Below are 18,160 nucleotides of genomic sequence, written 5' to 3'. Positions count from 1 at the left end.
ACAGTACAGTACAGTACAGTATATTCATTTATGTTAATGGGAAATTCCACTCAAGCTCGAAACGTTTCTTGACTAAACTGTAGATCAAATTTATCTCAAAGTTAGCTCTCTACATGAGACCAGAGTCAGGACAGAGGTTTAACTTTAAATGACTTAGACCTTTTTGTCAGACACATAGGGGACTTAATCAGTTATGTCTGTTCAGATAACCCAATGTTGTTTTAGGGTGGAAATTCCCTTTGTTGCAGCAGGGAAGATGATGATGATGATGATGATGATGATGATGATGATGATGATGATGATGATGATGATGATGATAAAGGATTACACTGTGGACGTTCTTTGTGTGTACCAGGCCCTGCGCCAGTTTTTCGAGCGTGTGTCGTGGGAATTGAGTTACCCTCTGCTGTTCTGCTCCTGCCGGGACCAGGCCTGCGCCGAGAGGCGCAGACAGACTATCGTCCCCGCCTGCTCCCACCAAGAGAGCCACAAACCCACCTGTATCGAGCTGCGACGTATCTGCAGATCTGACGCTCTCTGCAGGTGAAGGAAGGCGGATGGTGTGAAGGAACAAGGGAGAATAGAAAACAAAGAAAAAGTAAAAAGCGAGTAGGAGAGGCAGATACACAACCAGAAGGGTTGTGTATCTGGACAGGCAGGAGGCAGGAGCAGGAGTTTGGGATACGTAAACATCTCTACAATCAGTTAAGCCCAAATATCTGTCTCTTGATACACTTTATCTAGTTATTGACTCCATCATATATGTCCCATACTTACCTGTTTTAGGAGAACATTTTTCATTCATCCATGCCGTACTAATTTCTCAATAAATCGTACATACAGTACATACCACATTTATGTGGTATTTTATTTTCGTAAAATATATATTCATTATATTCTATAAATATATATATATATACATATATATATATATATTTTTTTTTGGTTTTTATAGTGAATGACCCACTTGAAGCACTAAGGAATAATGCCCATTATTCCCATTACTCATAAAAACCCATCCATATACCCAGGGCAAAGGCAACCTTGTGTTGCTCAATGCAGCACTACACAGCAGAAATGACAAAGGGATAAAACCAGCCACCCTTCATTTTCTAGATAACTATCAGTTGTTGATTTAGGTATTCATTTTGTATTTCTGTATCACATATGGCATGTGAAAGCCTGATGATAGAGTTGCAAGATAGCAATTTTTATTTTCTTCAAAGGGTTTCTCACAGATTTATGTAAGTGTCTTTGTCCAAAATAACTTAGCTAGAGGCTTGCCTTAATTTGCTGTTTGAAAAAAAAAAGATCAGGACAGTGTATTCATGGAATCTTCAAGAAAGGAGAATAAAACAGGACTCATTAATGAGTATATGTTTATTATGTTTATTATCTCCAAACAAAAGTCTAAGTTGTGGCGATCATGAGCTATCACCAGTCAACCTAAAACTTATTTCGACATCTCTCTGATTCTCTGAATGCTCTGCAGGCTGACAGCTTGCAACTTCAGTCTCAAACTCTCAAGTACAGTACAGTTCTTAAAGTCATGCAGCATCATGGCCCGGCATGCTTCTATCGCCATATAGTCCTCAGCCCCAGATGTTACTGGCATCTGAAGCTTGCTGCCTGTGCTGTATAGGCCAATGGAACAGAAGCTTCTTGAGACCCCCAGCCATCTCCTGAGGAAGGTGTTCATCTTCCTCTCAAGCCCTTCAACTGTTGAGGTGGGTACTTCACAGACGAGTAGTGGCCACAGCAGCAGCACCCGATGTTGATAGACCGAGGCCCTGAAGGGAGGCCATCCTGCTATTCTCCATTCCGCTCTTCTCTTCATCTTCATGCCCTCTTTCTTGTTGAGCTCAGAGCTGTACCACATTAAGGCTTTGATGGAGGCCTGCTTGGTACCACTTGCTAAAACTGCGTCCTGTCACAACTTCTCAGCTGACTTGACAGGGAGGTTCCTTGCTGTTGAGAACAAAATCACTGAGATCACCGCACCCAGTGAGAATGCTTACCTCCAGCTTGTACTAGAGAAGCTGGTGAAGTTACCGCATGTGAAGCGCATCCTGAAGTTGTCGCACTAGCACTGGAGGAGCTTTTGGAATCACTCCTGGACTTAATAGGTCTTCAGTGTGGTTTCCACTAGCTTGTAGTTCCATAGACAATAGTTAGATCTAGTCTGCGCCTTCTGTGAGCTGGGTGGGACAACAGATCGCTTCCTCCTCTTTCCTCTCCTCCTTCCGGGCACTCTCTTGCTACTGAGTTGAGTGGCTTGGACTCATTTGCAAGGGTTCTCAAATGGCCACCTACGCTTCCAAGTCCACCAGGATGCTGCTTTGGCCGGCTTGCTGATGATGGATCAGCTACCAGCTTCCCCCAATATCTAGCTTTGAGACACATGCACCCTTTGTGACTTTGACACCTACAGTACTAGACACACTTAACTATGCTGAGTGACAAAAACGTCTAAGGTCTGACTTAATAATTGATGGTATAATTGTGTGTAGTGGACACATAGAGTCCATACACTTTCTCCCTTCCCTAAATAGAGGCAAACAAGCCAAATAGGTAGATGGTATATTGAACACTGGTAGCAGGTTGACAGTGCTTCCACATGCATCACAAAGATGCTCACACACACACACAGACACACACACACAGGCGGATATAACAACTGTTGCAAACAGGATTGTATGGCCCTCATTTGTGTTTGATGCGGGGAAACTTTACAATATGTGATCCATTCCTGTGGTATTGTGTTCTGCCAGTTGAGTGAGCGTCCCTTAGAGTGAGCATTTCACTTAGATTCCTACCGGAAAGCAAGCATCAGTGTCTTAGAAGTTAGATATGAGAGCACATAGCATAAAGCCCACAACAATTAACCCCCGAAATGTGAATAGAACTGCCATGGATTTCTCACATCTACTCTACCACGACCAAAATGTAAAATGTTGCTCCTTTCAAAATAGGCACCGTACAGCAACATAAGATCGTAAAACCGTATATATTGTATGCATCTGGATTGCATTCACAATATCTACATTTGCTCAATGGAATGTTATAAGAATAATATTAATTTGACAAATGGGAATTACAGGATATCCACCTGTACTTATTTTGACAAAGCCAACCTTTTTCTTTCAAAATAAAAACAAGCAAACTGAATGTTGCCACGCTGATCATAAATTGAATTTGATGCAAAGGAGGGTGATGAGGGGAGGAAGAAATACATTGTTTTAGTCATTTAGCAGACACTTTTATCGAAAGCGACTTACAATTATTCAAACACCGATGGATGCAGTCATCAGGAGCAATTAGGGGCGAAGTGTCTTGCTCAAGGAGACTACATCATGCTAGCAGGAGGAGCCTGGGATCGAACCAGCGACCTTTAGGTCACTAGACGACCAGCTCTACCTCCTGAGCTGGTCGTCTAGTAATCTAAAGGTCATTCAATTTGCCCCGTGGCTTCCAATCTAGAAAAGCTGGAAATAAAAGGACAGGCTGACGGCAGGACATTAGATGTGGGTGTTGTGTCTAATACCATAAAAAGATCTTGAAAATTGTTATTTGTGTCTAGCAGTGGCAAATGTGTATTGGATTTCCATTGCACCGTGTTTTGAATTTCTCCCTGGTGAATCGACATAGACATAGTTCCTGCTTGCAACTCAAATTCTGACAACACAAAATTACTTGCAACGTTTTCTGTAAGGGTGAGCCAATGGCATTTTTTTAAATGAAGTCATTTTTGAGCTGTTGTGTTTCACTATATCACAGGAGTAATGTTAGCTATTCAGAGCTGGCCAACAAAATGTTCATGGCTTCACAAAAGGCAGGTGGCTGAACTGGAGGTGACAGAGTTGAAGATGTTGAGATTTTCATTAGGAGTGACAAGGACGGACAGGATTAAGAATGAGTACATTAGAAAAAAGTGAGAGAGGTGAGATTGAGATGGTTTGGACACGTGTGTAGGAGAGATGAGAGTTACATTGGGAGAAGGACGCTGAGGATGGAACTGCCAGGCAAGAGGGAAAGAGGAAGGTCAAAGAGAAGCTTTATGGATGTGGTGAGGGAGGACATGCAGGCGGTTGGTGTAAGGGAGGAAGATGCGCAGAACAGAAGGTATTGGAGGCAGATGATCCGCTGTGGCGACCCCTAACGGGATCAGCCAAAAGAAGAAGGAGAATTGTATTTTTACACTCCTGTCCCATTAATTATTATTGAGAGTAAATGGCATCAGTGCTAATTCTGGCAGAAGATACGATCACTCCAAATATATTTAGACAGTAGTAAAAATGGAATAATGATGATGCATTTTCAAAAGGAACAGAGCCTTATGCAGGATGTGCAGATTGATCTTCAGGTCGCACAATCACGGCTCTTGCAGCCTGTTGCTCCAATGTAAAGGAAGTGGTATTTTAAATCTGAGTACACAGCCAACACTGAATGGTCAAGTAGTACCGGTAGTAGTGATGAAATATCATTTTTTTCGAGAGTCGGTTCTTGACGAGTGACTGTGAAAAGATTAAAATACATTTTCCAACTCTTAATTCATTTCATGCAGTTGGTGTAGTGTATGCGTGAGTGAGGGTGAAGGTGAGTCAGGGTGGTCTCCAGTAAACAATGAACGAGAGTTGAAAGAGTCTGGCTCTGTCGGACGCAGAATTCTCGCAAAAAAAATCTTTAATGGTGCCAAAATTGTTGATTTAGGCGAAAGAATGAATCACAAAAATGATTTGCTTCTGACAAAATAGTACATTTTGGCTGATTAAGTTAGTCATCTGTAAATAGTTTCAGTTTCAATCTCAGTTTTAAATTCTTTCATCTGGTTTATGAATCGAGATTCACACACGGTGAATGCCTGTCTGGCTAGCTGCAGTTACAGAGTTGCAAGCGAAAAGAAAGAACAACTATTTTCCCGGAGTCATCCCGAACTCCAGAGTAATTTAAAATGAACAAATCGTTTGCAAGTCCTGCATCACTAAACTGTAACCAATTGTCTTTATTCAATTGCACTGTGGACTCTTTAGAAAGGAGTAAAATTATACTTAGGCTGTGTCTCAAGAATGAGAGTGAAGAATGAAACAGTTTGAGTTTATCTTGTTGCGCAAAGAGTACAACTCAACATGTTGCTCAATCGCCTAATTGTCTATTCATGGTGTCATAGTGGATGTTTAGTAATCCATTCAATCATTTGTACTCTGCAAGGGTGTCTTCAAACGACACAAACAACACACCTTTGTGCAATTGTATTTATACGATGGGAAAAGGTTTTAATGCTTTTTTTTTTTAACTATTTAGGCCTAATGGTATGCATAGAGTATAGTGGTGTACGACTGCATTGGCTAACCTGCAGATTCTCCGTGAAATAGGACATGTAACATTTTGGACTGCACTTTTCACTATGTTTGCTATGTAAAGATTCCGTATGTCTATCAGGGCAAGATGCTTCCAACTAATGTCTTCCCGAATCTAAAAATCTTTCTTTAACCATTGACGAGAGCAAATGGAAGTGGAAGTCGGCAACTGCTGCCGTCTTGTGAATGCACACACCAGCAGTGTGCATTTATATATGGTATATGAACACTAATTCGTACTCATATACCATACACTTACACTCTCGAGACTGCCCCGGGGATTGGAGCATCACACTGATCTAGAGCGGCTTCTATTAATTTCTCACTACGGATTAGTGGGCACACGGCTTTGAAAATAGCATTGGGTCCAAACGACATAAATGAAGACGGTGTTCTCTTTTCTGTATACTTTCTATTCCCTACTCCCTAGTCATGGAAATCCGACCGTCGCCAAATCCAGTGCCCGCTTAAAGGCCCGACATTTCAAAAATTGGGAGGTACGCGCAAAATCACCGCATGGCACTGTTGAGAGCGCCGCAATGACGTCATTTATGTCGTGCCCACTAAAAGACACAATGGCTGCGGTGACTATAAACCATGCTTTATAGATCCAAATGTTCTCCAAAGTGAGTAATGGGGTAACAATAACAATCAAATTTGACACTGTATTTCAGAATCACAATCACAATCACAATCAGTTTATTCAGCCAAGTACATTTCCATGTTGAGGAATTTGTCGTATTGATGCATTGTTGTTCAGACAATCAGCATAAAAAAAAATAGGAAAAAAAGTAAAATAAAATAGCAAAATATACAAAGAATTTGCCAAATAAAAAACAGAATTTGCCAAACACACACAAATTTACAGAATATGCATAAAGGGATTCTATGGACAGGATTAGTTCAGTTAGGGGAAGTTCGGTTAAAAGCCGCCATATTGTTACTAGTATAGCTGTGAGTATAAAATATAAGTATAGATCGATATACGATATACGTATGGGATGAATACATATGAATAGATAATAGTACCATGGATAACTAATAATAATATAATAATTATACTAATAACTAATAATAAATGAGTAGCTATAAGGTATTACTATGACATTCGTTAATTATTACAATATCTACAATGTTTTCATAGTATTATTACAATTTTACCATATAATGCACAGGTTTTCTGTTTCACAAACACCCCTATTTTGCTTAAAATGTTTCAATGTTCTGGCAGATCATACTGTAAGGCAGATGGTGATCACTCTCAACAACCAATGTATACAGAAACCCAGGCTCCTCTTCTGTCAAGAGGAGGCTGAGTTGTTGAAGTTAATGTTATAAACCTGTGTTGCTCCTCCATTGTCTTGCCAAAAATGCAAAGAAATGCCTCATAATTTAATTCATTAGTAGTTGTGTAACTACAGGTAGTCCACTACATTTGGAAGAAATGAGAAGATGGCAGATTGGCAGAAAACAAGCACTCAATCCTCCCCCCATTAATACTGATATTTGATAGCCCCTCTGTTGTAAAGAAGCTGCAGACGTCACAGTGTCTTGAGGCAATGAGTTATTGAAGGTTCAGGACATATTCAATTTACATTTTAAGGGTGCTCTTGAAATCTTCTGCCAGCGTGATCTCCTGCTTTAATTAAATCCAAAATGCCACAGGGTTTATGTCGGTAAAGCAGTACTGTATGAAAGGTAATGATTTTCCTAAAGGCCCCCATGTGTAACTTGTAAAACACATTTAAACTGAGGAGTTTAAATGTGTGCCCTCGACAATGAAATGCCTATTGAAGTCTTTTGTTATCTCTAATTCCCAGGTTGTGAATTTTGGCAGGGCTTTGTGTGACTCAGTGTCATATATCACAAAAAGCATTTGGGTTACTTCCCATTACTTATGAGTTTTAGGAAGCATTATGAAGTCAAAGTGAGATTGGTCTGATGCATGGATGCGGCCTATTTTTACGATGATACATTATTTATTACATTTACATACATTTACATTTTTCATAATTTCTTTGTATATTTCATTTCATTGCTCATCATTGCTTCATTTCATTGCAAGTATTTAAGGAAGATCTCTGTACGTTTGGTTCCGAATGTCACGACTGTCACGTCCTTCCGTCCTCCGTTCAGAGGTGTCGTTGTGGCCATGATTGTTCTGAGATTTAGAGGTGCCACTTTCATAGGCCTTCAGTCAAGTCACAAAACAGTGAAGTTGTGGTCTGCAGGGCATCGTATCCTACTTCCATCCATTTGTATATTAGGATTTCAATGTTCTTTTAAACAATCCTGAGACTAATGGAATGAGAGGAATTATGAGTAGTGTAACGATTCACCGATACAAATCGGAAACAGGTTTTACCATTAAAGATGCGACTGCATCGATGTGCGGACTCCTGGATCGATCTAAATGTACCATGAAATGGTTGATGGCCTGATAACAATTGGCCTGTTAACAAATCGGTTGACTGAAGCTTTGCTGCTAATTCTACTTTAATATAAACTAAACTGCTGCAGAAGACTCACTAATCTAACATTACAAGTCATGTTACTTTCACACCGTTGAACCAACAACTGAACACTTCTCTCCCACTCAGTCTTGTCACACACACACACCACTGCACTAGATTGCGTGTGCACATTCCAGTAACAATCGCTTCCAGGGTCATTACAATATTAAGCCCGTTTTCCACATGGAATCGGTAAAATTGCTGGATAAACAATATCCGGAAAAGAAAGTAGGTCATTCCCACATTGGCCTCCTTTACGGAACATTTCTGTATGGAGTCTGCTCCCACATAGATGATACATTATGATAATGCCATTTTTTTTTTTTTTTTATAAAATCTATTTCTACTAATCTATTTGAAGGTAAGCAATGCCACTTTTAGAATCAGAATCAGAATTGGTTTATTTTTTTCAGGTACATTTACATATACTTGAAATATACTGTATGGTTTTGGTTTACTGCACTTCAGTACAGACCACAAGCATTAAAAAGATAAAAAGCTTAACAAAAGGAGAATAACAATAACAATAAAATAAAGTAGGATAAAACAAATAAAATAAATACAATAAAAATGTCAAATATATCTATAATAATATCTAATATATCTATATATAAATTATCTAATATGTCATGTGTTATGTTATGTGTATGTGTACAAATTGCCAAAAATACAAAACAGAAATTGTCAGAAATTAAGTTATACTTCTATAGAATTGGTTTATTTTCACCTCTAATGGAAAATGAATCTCTACAAGAAACAAACGTTAAGAACTGTATGATATTGTTTCATATCGAATCGCACCAAATCGAATTAAAATGTATTGTCCCTGAATTGTATCGTAGCCCATGTATCTGGATACGTATTGGATCATCTGATAAGGGAGAGATGCACACCCCTAATAAGTAGGTTTTAAACTCGTCGTATTTTTGTGTGGGCAAACACGAGCACAAACTCGGGCTCTGCTGTGTTCTCGGCATGGAACTGCTATTCTAGTTCCTCTGACGTCATTCAAGTGGTGGTTGAAGGTGAATCTAGCAACCGCAGTGCTCCATTACTTGGTCAGTGAGGTGAAGCTCTGGTGGGATGGAATTGCTACCTCCTTTCACTTGGTCAGAGAAGACGGCGGGAAAAGCAAAGCAACAGACCTCCCTAGTCGTTCTCTTTGTGCACAAGTGTGTGTTGAGGTGGGTCTTTGTCTGTGTTTGGGTATATTGTGTGATTTCATGAATGCACAATGAAACAGTATTTTCTCATTCATCTCATTTTCTCTCTGCTCCTCTGAATATGTCAAGTCAGGTTACACAAGGGAACGGTGATAAGGAAGGAGAGTGAGACAAGTATTTCTGGGGATGAAGTAGTCGAGCAAAGGCTACAGAAAGGGAGAGAGAGAGAGAGAGAGAGAGAGAGAGAGAGAGACAGAGGGCAAATCTCTCCTGATGCTGATTGGGAGAGGCAACCAGGAGCTTGCACTAAAAGTTATGTAAATGTGTAAATATGCAAATGAGCAAATGAACATCAAGACAAAACAAGACATCTAATCACCAAACATAGACACAGAGAGAGAGAAAAGCACAGGGAAGGAAAACTCATATAAAGACAAAGTTAAGGCACTATCATACAACTGACACAATTATATGAGTAATTTTTCACATTACTGGAAACCATGTTTGGTTCTAGACAAGCCTTGCATTTTTTTTTTATTATATTTGCACAAGTTAATTATAACGTGTGATTGTGTGCCAGACCCTAGAGATAAAACTATCCAAAACACATGTTATAATATGATGGCTATAATACAGAATAACCAATGCATTTTTTATTCATACAGAGTATAGGTATTCCTACAGACCCAGCAGAGTTTAATGAATAACCTCATTAAATTGCCAAGGTTACCTGTGTCAGTATAGACTTTTGATATAATTTCATCTGTTTTATTGTGTTTGTGGAACTTTTGCCTACCACACGCCACTCAAGTGGCATTTTCAGCAACCTCTGGCACAGAGACACAGACAATGGGGTTATATAGACACACAGTTTATTGTAGAGAGTGGGCTAGGTGGAATTAGCCCAGGAGCAGATGGATATGTTTCATACCAAGTGCTCCTCTCCTGAGTGTGTGTGGGGATGGGGGTTTTACCTGTTGCTTGTTAGACCAACCAATGAGCAACAGGTATGCAGCCACTCTGATCCTGGGCCCCAGTTACCTAGACCCAGGACAGGTGTGGCTGCTCAAACCAGACCACATACCCCCGAGACCAGGGAGAATATCTGGTGGAAGCCTACCCCCCCCCCCCCCCCCCCCCCACCCCACCTTACCCCCAAACCCCCCCACCCAGGGTTATGACACCTAAATAAATAACACACTCAACTCTGAAACAGGGTTCCCATACCTCAGACCAACAAATGTCCAACAAAACAGAACTGGTCCCCTTCCTGGGGACATGGCTCCCTGGAACAGTAAGGTCCCCGGCTACCTTCCCCCAGGGCGATGACAGACTACCCCCTCCTCCTTTCTGGAGTGTGGGCCCTCGGGCTGCTGTGCTGGCTGGTGAAGGCGTGGCCAGACTAGGCTGTTGTGGGGGCTGCTTGGAGGGGTGGCCTGGCTGCTGAGCTGCTGGGCAGAGTAGCTAGCTGCCAGCGGTTACCTGTGGTGGTTGCTACAGCTCCTTCTCCCCCGGTCCTTTTCGCCGGACACCCTAGATGCTGCTGCTGCCAGCCGGGAGAGGGCTGCTGCTGTATCCCTTCCCTGTGCCAGAGAGTCCTTGTTCAGGTGCCAGAGTGGCAGTTTCGCCTACCACACGCCACTCAAGTGGCGTATTTAGGGACCTCCGACACAGAGACACATACTGTACAATGGGGTACAGACACACAGTTTATTGTATAGAGTGGGCTCGGTGGAATAAACCCAGGAGCAGATGGAGATGTGTCATGACAGGAGCTCCTCTCCCGAGTGTGTGTGGGGATGGGGGTTTTACCTGTTGCCTGTTCGACCAACAGATAGTGCTAATGCAGCCACTTTGATCCTGGGCCCCAATTACTTAGACCCAGGACAGTCGTGGCTGCGAAAACCCCACCATCTCCACACCACAGTGTTGTTATTTTGTGTCGGCATCATGGTTGCATTGTTGTATATGCAGCCATGATAATTGAACTATCAGTGTCATTACTTAATCACTGACAGCTCAGAATGGAATCAGAATCAGAAAAGTCTTTATTGCCAAGTAAGTTTACACGAACAAGGAATTTGTCTTGGTGTTCGGTGCATACATGAAACAAAAATGTAAAACTTTCTGGGCTTTCTTTATGATAGAGCTGATGTTCAGCTCCCACTTGAGGTCCTGGGAGATGATGGTTCCCAGGAAGCGGCAGAACTCCACAGAGTCAACTGGAGAGTCACAAAGGGTTATGGGGGCGAGTGGGGTCCACAACCATCTCCACTGTCTTCACAGTGTTGACCTCTTGTTCTGGCTGCACCAAGTCACCAGATGGTCAAGCTCCCACCTGTGGGCGGACTCATCCCCACCAGAGATGAGCCCAATGAGGGTGGTGTCATCCGCAATTTCAGGAGCTTGACAGACTGGTGGCTGAAGGTGCAGCTGTTGGTGTACAGGGAGAAGAGCAGTGATTTGTCTGAACCCTTTCCAGACAGAGGCAGAGTCATTGGTGGAAAACTGGTGTTGGAGTCTCTTTGAGTACAGTCGATTTGCAACTCGCATCTCTTTGCTAAACCTGTACTGCCACTTTAAACAGGTCTCTGTCCCCACTCCTAAATGCCTCTTCCTTCTCTAACCTTGGCTGTCTGAGTTTAGCTGTGAACCAGGGCTTGCTGTGTTATAACTCACCCTGGTACATGATGGTACACAGCTCTCCTCACAGAAGCTGATGTATGATGTCAGAGCCTCTGTGTACCGATCCAGACTGCTGGTAGCAGTCCTGAAAACGTCCCAGCCGGTGCAGTCCAAGCACGCCTGAAGATCCTCCACAGCTTCACTGTTCCACTTTACACAGCTTGAATATCTGCCTGTATGCAGGACTCAGGTGGACCTGACCCGTGGTCAGAGTGTCCCAGTGTCCCAAAGTATTCTCCTCTCCGGTGGGGCATTTTAATAAACTGTCTATATTTGGGGAGTTCATGGCTGAGGTTTCCTTTGTGAAAGTCGTCAAGGACAATAACTAGGGAGTCCGGGTTTGTCCGTTCCACACACTGTATCTGGTTGGCGAGCCAGCGCTCTGCGTCCTCCACGTTGGCTCGCGGTGGTACGTAAACCCCAACCAGTGTGAATGAAACAAACTCCTGGGGAGAATAGAAGGGTTTGCAGTTAATGAAGGAAGGTTCCATACCAGGAGAACTGTGCTGTAGGATCACCGTCACGTCACCACACCAGCTACTGTAAGGGTAAAAACACAAATCTCCACCTTTTGTTTTGCCGCTGCAGAGTTCTGTGCTCCGATCCGCTCTGAAGAGTTGGAAGCCTGCCAGCTGCAGCACAGAGTCTGGTATCGCTCCGCTCAGCCACGTTTGCGTGAAGCGCAAAACAGAAGATGAAGAAAAGTCCCCGTTCTTCCCCAGCAGTAGTTGCAGTTCGTCCAGTTTGCGTCCCAGTGAACGCATGTTAGAGAGAAATATTCCAGGGAGCGGTCCGCGTCGGCGGAGGTGCACAAGCGCACCGCCGCGTCTCCCTCTCCTCTGGCGTTCCGCAGCTTGCACAAAGGTGAGCGCAACTTTGACCAGAATGTTCAGTCATTCCACGGACATGGCGATGAAAGTGAGAAATAGATCCACAGGGGTTGTAGCCCTCATGATGTCTTTTCTGGTAAGCTGCTTTTTAAGTCCCTGGTGGTCTAGTGGTTAGGATTCGGCGCTCTCACCGCCGCGGCCCGGGTTCGATTCCCGGTCAGGGAACTCCCTTTTGCCGCAAAATAACCGGATCCCCGGGCGCGTCCACGTAGGCTGCCCACTGCTCCTGGCTGTGCCCCCGGAGGAAGGACAAGCCAGGATGGGTCAAACACAGAGGAACCATTTCACCGGCCACCATCCAAAGCATGGGCTGTGCGACAAATAAAGATTGTTCTTCTTCTTCTACCGGAATTGTCAAAAAAAAAAAAAAAAATTAACAAAACAAAACGAGACCTAACAACGTGCGGGTAAAACAGAGAAAATATTTTGTTCCTCCCAATAGTTCCACATAGAGATTGTAAGCACAATGAGGAAACATAGATTTTCACACAATATCTATCACATTTGTCTTTTTTTGCTCCAGATATCTCTCTCCAATAACCAGATTCTCAATTGTTGACACACTGAGTCCATTTTTCTTTATTCAATTGCAATTGCCATGATGACCACCAGCAATTTACAATATGCAAAGCATGTCAGAAAATATGTTGCAAAGTCACTTGGTTGCAAAAAGGTTGAAACAGAAACCTATGCATTTGTCACAGCAGTTCAGCAACTGTTTGCTAAGATGTAATATTTAAAATACCTCTCTGTTACGGTGTATATATCATTTTTGTGATGCGCTTTCAAATCATGACGCTCTACTGAAGTCAAGGCAATCAGTTGGCAACTGTAATCATGCAAACGCAAACAAGTTTTTAATATGGGAGCTAATGTAACAATATTATGTAGATCTGGCCGATGGGACAATGTGATCAGAGATAAAAAAAAGTCCACATGATGCTTGTAATGGTACGGCAATTCTGTCAGGATGAATCCATAGTAAATCACTGATTTGTCTAACAAAGTAGTGCTAGCCTTATGGAAGTCATCCATCTTATACCATTTGCCCAAGAAGAACAATCCGATGGTACTTAATGACTTTATACCTGTTGCACCCTGTCATCATGAAATGAGTTTGCCAATACAATATTGGGTTGATGATGCTGTCTCGGCACTGCTTTACCTTGGTCATTCTCATCTGGTAGCCCCAAAGTCGTTTTGTAAGATTTTGTATTTGTTAAAATATGCATTGCATCAGTGCAAATTAAACACATTAAATGGCTCAGAAACTGATAGACATGAAACGCCACGCTGATGTTGTTCTTTTCATAGTATTCTTTTTTTGCCAATAAACCTCTGTGGGTTTGATATAGAGGTCAATGCATGATCATCATCACAATAATTTATTCGGGTTCACAATAGGGTTCAGCATTCTTGCCAATGTTTTCACACCTGCAGATTACAGCCATTGTAGCTGCCCTAAAATGTGTGTGCACAGCCAGTCTATAGACTACAGACAAGTGTCTTCCCCACTGCAGCATCTTACCATAGGATCCAAAACATTAGAGAGTGAAACGGAAGAGATACCTGGATACAGTATTGGACAACAAACTGACCTCTGAAGCCAACCGGTAATCTGGTTTGTGCCAAAAGTCAGTTAATGCTGGTTTTCCTTTAGGAAAATCATTAGCTAGAAGGTGAACCAGCATAAAGGTAAAAGTATATCGCTGGTTGTCGATAAACTATACAGTATATTGACAGTCTGTCATTCAGAGACTCCTTCACCACACCCTGGTTATTCTGAGAATTCTGATATTTGAGATATAAAGATTAGCATTAAATTTATGTCAGCATTGTAAATATTGCTCACTATCTCATCATCTCTCCTTCCTAATCCCTTCCTCCCTACATCTCTCATCAATCTCACTCTCTATCTCTCTCAATCTCACTCTCTTGCAATAATAAAACAGTAAAATGGAATGTAAATTAGAAAAACTCAAATTTATTTACCGGAAAATATGGGGATGGTAGTACCGCTATTATGTTGGATTCACAGTGCTGCCACAGGGGAAAACTACAAATCTACACCCATCCACACCTAACAAATCTAAATGACATCCATTAAGTTTGTTAGTTAGAATGTGAGGGGCATAGGCTCACCAGCTAAACATAGCAAAATCACCTCACTTGGATGAATTCTGTCTACTTCAAGAAACTCACCTCAATGCATCTGAGCACTTCAAATTCAAAGCTAAATGGGTTAATCAGATGCTTTTTGCATCATATAATTAAAAAAGAGGGGTTCTATATTGATCAATAAAAGGATCCCATATTAGAATAAAACCATAGAAGAGCTAACGAGTTAATGATTAATGGAATAATAGGAAATATCAAATTAACCATAGCTAATATTTATTGCCCCAATGAGGACGACCCAAATTTGACACAATTTCACAAAATTCATACCATATGTGACCCACTGCAGCGAAACGCGCATTGTCGAACATTTCTAAAATCTCCATGAGCCGCCAAATAAGTAAAAAAAAAGCTTTCTAGAAGAAAATGTGGATTTTTCCAGATTTGTGTTAATTTGTGGGTTTTTTATTTTTATTTTTTTTCATCTCTTAACTTTTTTTCAAAACCGAGTTTGATCTATAAATTGTAGATAAATGTTGAACTGTTGATTAAATATTCCCATTAGATTACATGGGGAAACGCAGTTCACTTACCGAGACAATGAACAGTGCGAACGCTGATTGATCCATTCCTCTAAAGCAACCATGCAGGTGAAGATCATTCCTCCACATTCCATGTGATGTGAAGTAACAATGTGAAACCGTTTTGATAGAGTTCAACCTTTAAATCTTGAGTGTTTTACACACACCCGGATATGTTATTGTGTAGGTGGCATTATCCACGACAGATGGATAGTGAGCCTTCGGTTTCACTTGTCTGTGAAAACTTTTGTCTCCGCGTTGTTATGGATTATGAGAAACAGGTGGTGGAAACTCTAAATCATATCGCAGACCTTAATCTGACCAGTGCGATAGATTCAAGTCAGTGTAAGCAGCATATATTGGACATAATTTTCCGCGATGATAGTCAGTTCTCTGACAGCGATGGTGAATCCTATACCAGTGTTGTCCCGGACTGGGTGAGCATCTCAAACAGCGGATCTCAACCTGAATTTGACGATGAAAATGAATATTTTCAAGAACCACCAGAGGAGACCGTCAATATTCCCGTTGTTGTTACAATGGAAGAAGTTGATGCCGTGACGGACAAAGACTAATATTATTGACAGGCTGTACATTTTGTTGTGTTGTTCGCACTTTTGAACTCCTAAATAATTCCACTTTTATAAAACATGTATATTCTTACTGTTAAATAAAAGCTTTTTTCAAAACAAAGATGTTGTGTGTCGATGACGCTGTTTAACATTCCTTCAAAACACATGAACAATGCAGAGATTGCGCCATTCAGCACGGTGTCAAGTGGCCCAGTGGCAAGTTTCCATGTGGCTTTGTTGGTCCTCCTACTCATTTGCATTCTGGGAGCTGGCTGAATGAAGCTAAGTGTGGGGAAAACTTTGAGGGTGATTATCTCAGAAACCCTGTTTGCCGCACCATCATCATTAACAAGCCATAGCTATAAAAATATTTGCTTGATTCGCACAAGCTCTGATTCCTCGCTTTCAAATGACGTGAAAAGAAAAGGTCAAATGGCATCAAATGTACTTAAAATCCACGGTGAGTCACAATTGTTGTAAATCCATCCAATGAGCAATTTATCAAAGCGCAATGTCCATCCATGTTTGTTTAAACTTGCTCCCACGTGCAAGTGTAGCTGTTCTGCCATTGAATTGCGACATAGTGATAGATACAATAAATTTCATCATATCATTAAGTCCTATCGTCACCCTACAGAAGATCTAGAATTTATTACTTTTTGACAAGTAGCTCTATAATGTCCAAAATCATTAATCCTTAAGTCCACCCTCTCGTAATCTCTGATCTCTTCTGACAGATAAAGAATTTAACTATTTATTTTCCAGAGAATGGACATTCTTCATTGAACTGAATTAAATAATACCATCCTTAGACTGGGAAACGGCAAAGGCAGTTGAGAGTTAATATTATATTCTTCACTCACAAGAAAAAGACAGGACAAGAATGCCAAAATTAAGTAGAACAAAAACTTAAGACTTGCACCCGCAACAAGCCCCCTCACCCACTGAGCAAATCCAAAATTAGATCCAGACAATGAAATCTCAAGGTCGTGCAGCAATTTGGACAAACGACACGTATTATGAACAACAAGTGCAACAGCGAGCCGCTCAACTCAGCTGCTCTGCTCTGTGCAGTAGCAAGGTGAGGCTTCTTGGCTCCGAGTCACTTACCTCCTCACTCATAAAGGAAGGAATCTCTGTTTGTCTCTCCGTCTCTCTCTTCTTTGATTTTCTCTAACGGGCATGCACTGCTTCTGCAACTGAGTCTGCAGTGCAGCCCATTCCGAAAAGGCATGTTTTCAAAGGGCATGCACTAGTCCACCAAAGATACAATTCCTCATGCAACGAACAAGAGAAAAAAACACTCATCACAGCCATCAAAGATCCATAGGGTAGGATAACACACATCCCGAAAGACATCAATAACTATCAAGCCCCAAACATGATTTTCCTACAAAGCAATTGAGAACATATCTCCTGAAGTGAGTCTTCAGGGGCTTCTTTGCTTACATGCATTCGATTTTATGCAAACACATTCTTACTGATGGTTATATTTGATTATCAGAAAAAAATGTCTCTATTCAATACTTTTATAATGGATAAAAATAAGCAAAACCATCGTGGTATAGACAGAAAAAGATTACCAAATATGAACCTCACTTATGGCAGGTGTGTGTTTACAATTCTCAGAATATAGTGAGTACAGGCTGGAACTCTTTTGATACATGTCTTCTTGAATACAAACTGGAACTCTTTTGATACATGTCTTCTCTCAACATAAGTGTGATACTTCCAAGATTCAAGATGTGTCGTACATAAAGTCCAGATCAAAAGTTTTCATCCCTTGTTCACCATTCTGGGATTTTACTGATACCCACAAAGTTATCAAACAGAATTTCGTCATGCAGACATAACATAATACGTTGAACGTATTTGCAACAAATGAAATAAGTATGGCTATATGTAGTCAATCGATCGATAACTTGTAGTCTTATACAAAGGTTGTAAGTATATATGGTGAAAGGATGGCTTATATAGGTTTTTGGGGTCTTCACAATTTTTGAAAATTGTGAATGTTTGTTCTTTATATATGTTACTTTTTCATACTCAGCTAGATACGGGAACCATGGGCCAAATGCTAAGCAATCTATGGGATGTACAGAGGCCATATCTACAGTATACTGATATGAGGTTTCCTGTAAGAGTAATTAGTGCACAAATACTTGATTTTACCTGCCTTCGGCGTTCCAACGCAGATCCCTCGTTGGCGACACAGGATGTCTTCCTGCACGTCACTTCGTTGGAGCTTGGCATGCTACTGTTGGAGTAGGACACTGCTTCC

The 18,160-nt window shown here is 41.4% G+C and overlaps 1 protein-coding gene across 1 annotated transcript in view; it reads left to right on the top strand.

Moving 5' to 3' along the window:
- Positions 1-18,160, top strand: part of gfra2b (GDNF family receptor alpha 2b) — a gene marked incomplete at both ends in the record, with an annotated part of 75,109 nt that overhangs the window by 41,015 nt on the left and 15,934 nt on the right. The window contains one exon of the mRNA XM_080017596.1: positions 356-543. Within this exon, the coding sequence (XP_079873722.1) occupies positions 356-543 (188 nt within the window). The remainder of the gene's footprint in view (positions 1-355; positions 544-18,160) is intronic.

The sequence above is a fragment of the Zeus faber genome, assembly GCF_960531495.2.
Source record: "Zeus faber genome assembly, chromosome: 17".
In the NCBI taxonomy this organism is placed as follows: Eukaryota; Metazoa; Chordata; class Actinopteri; order Zeiformes; family Zeidae; genus Zeus; species Zeus faber.
This window is presented reverse-complemented; position numbering and strand designations above follow the sequence as displayed.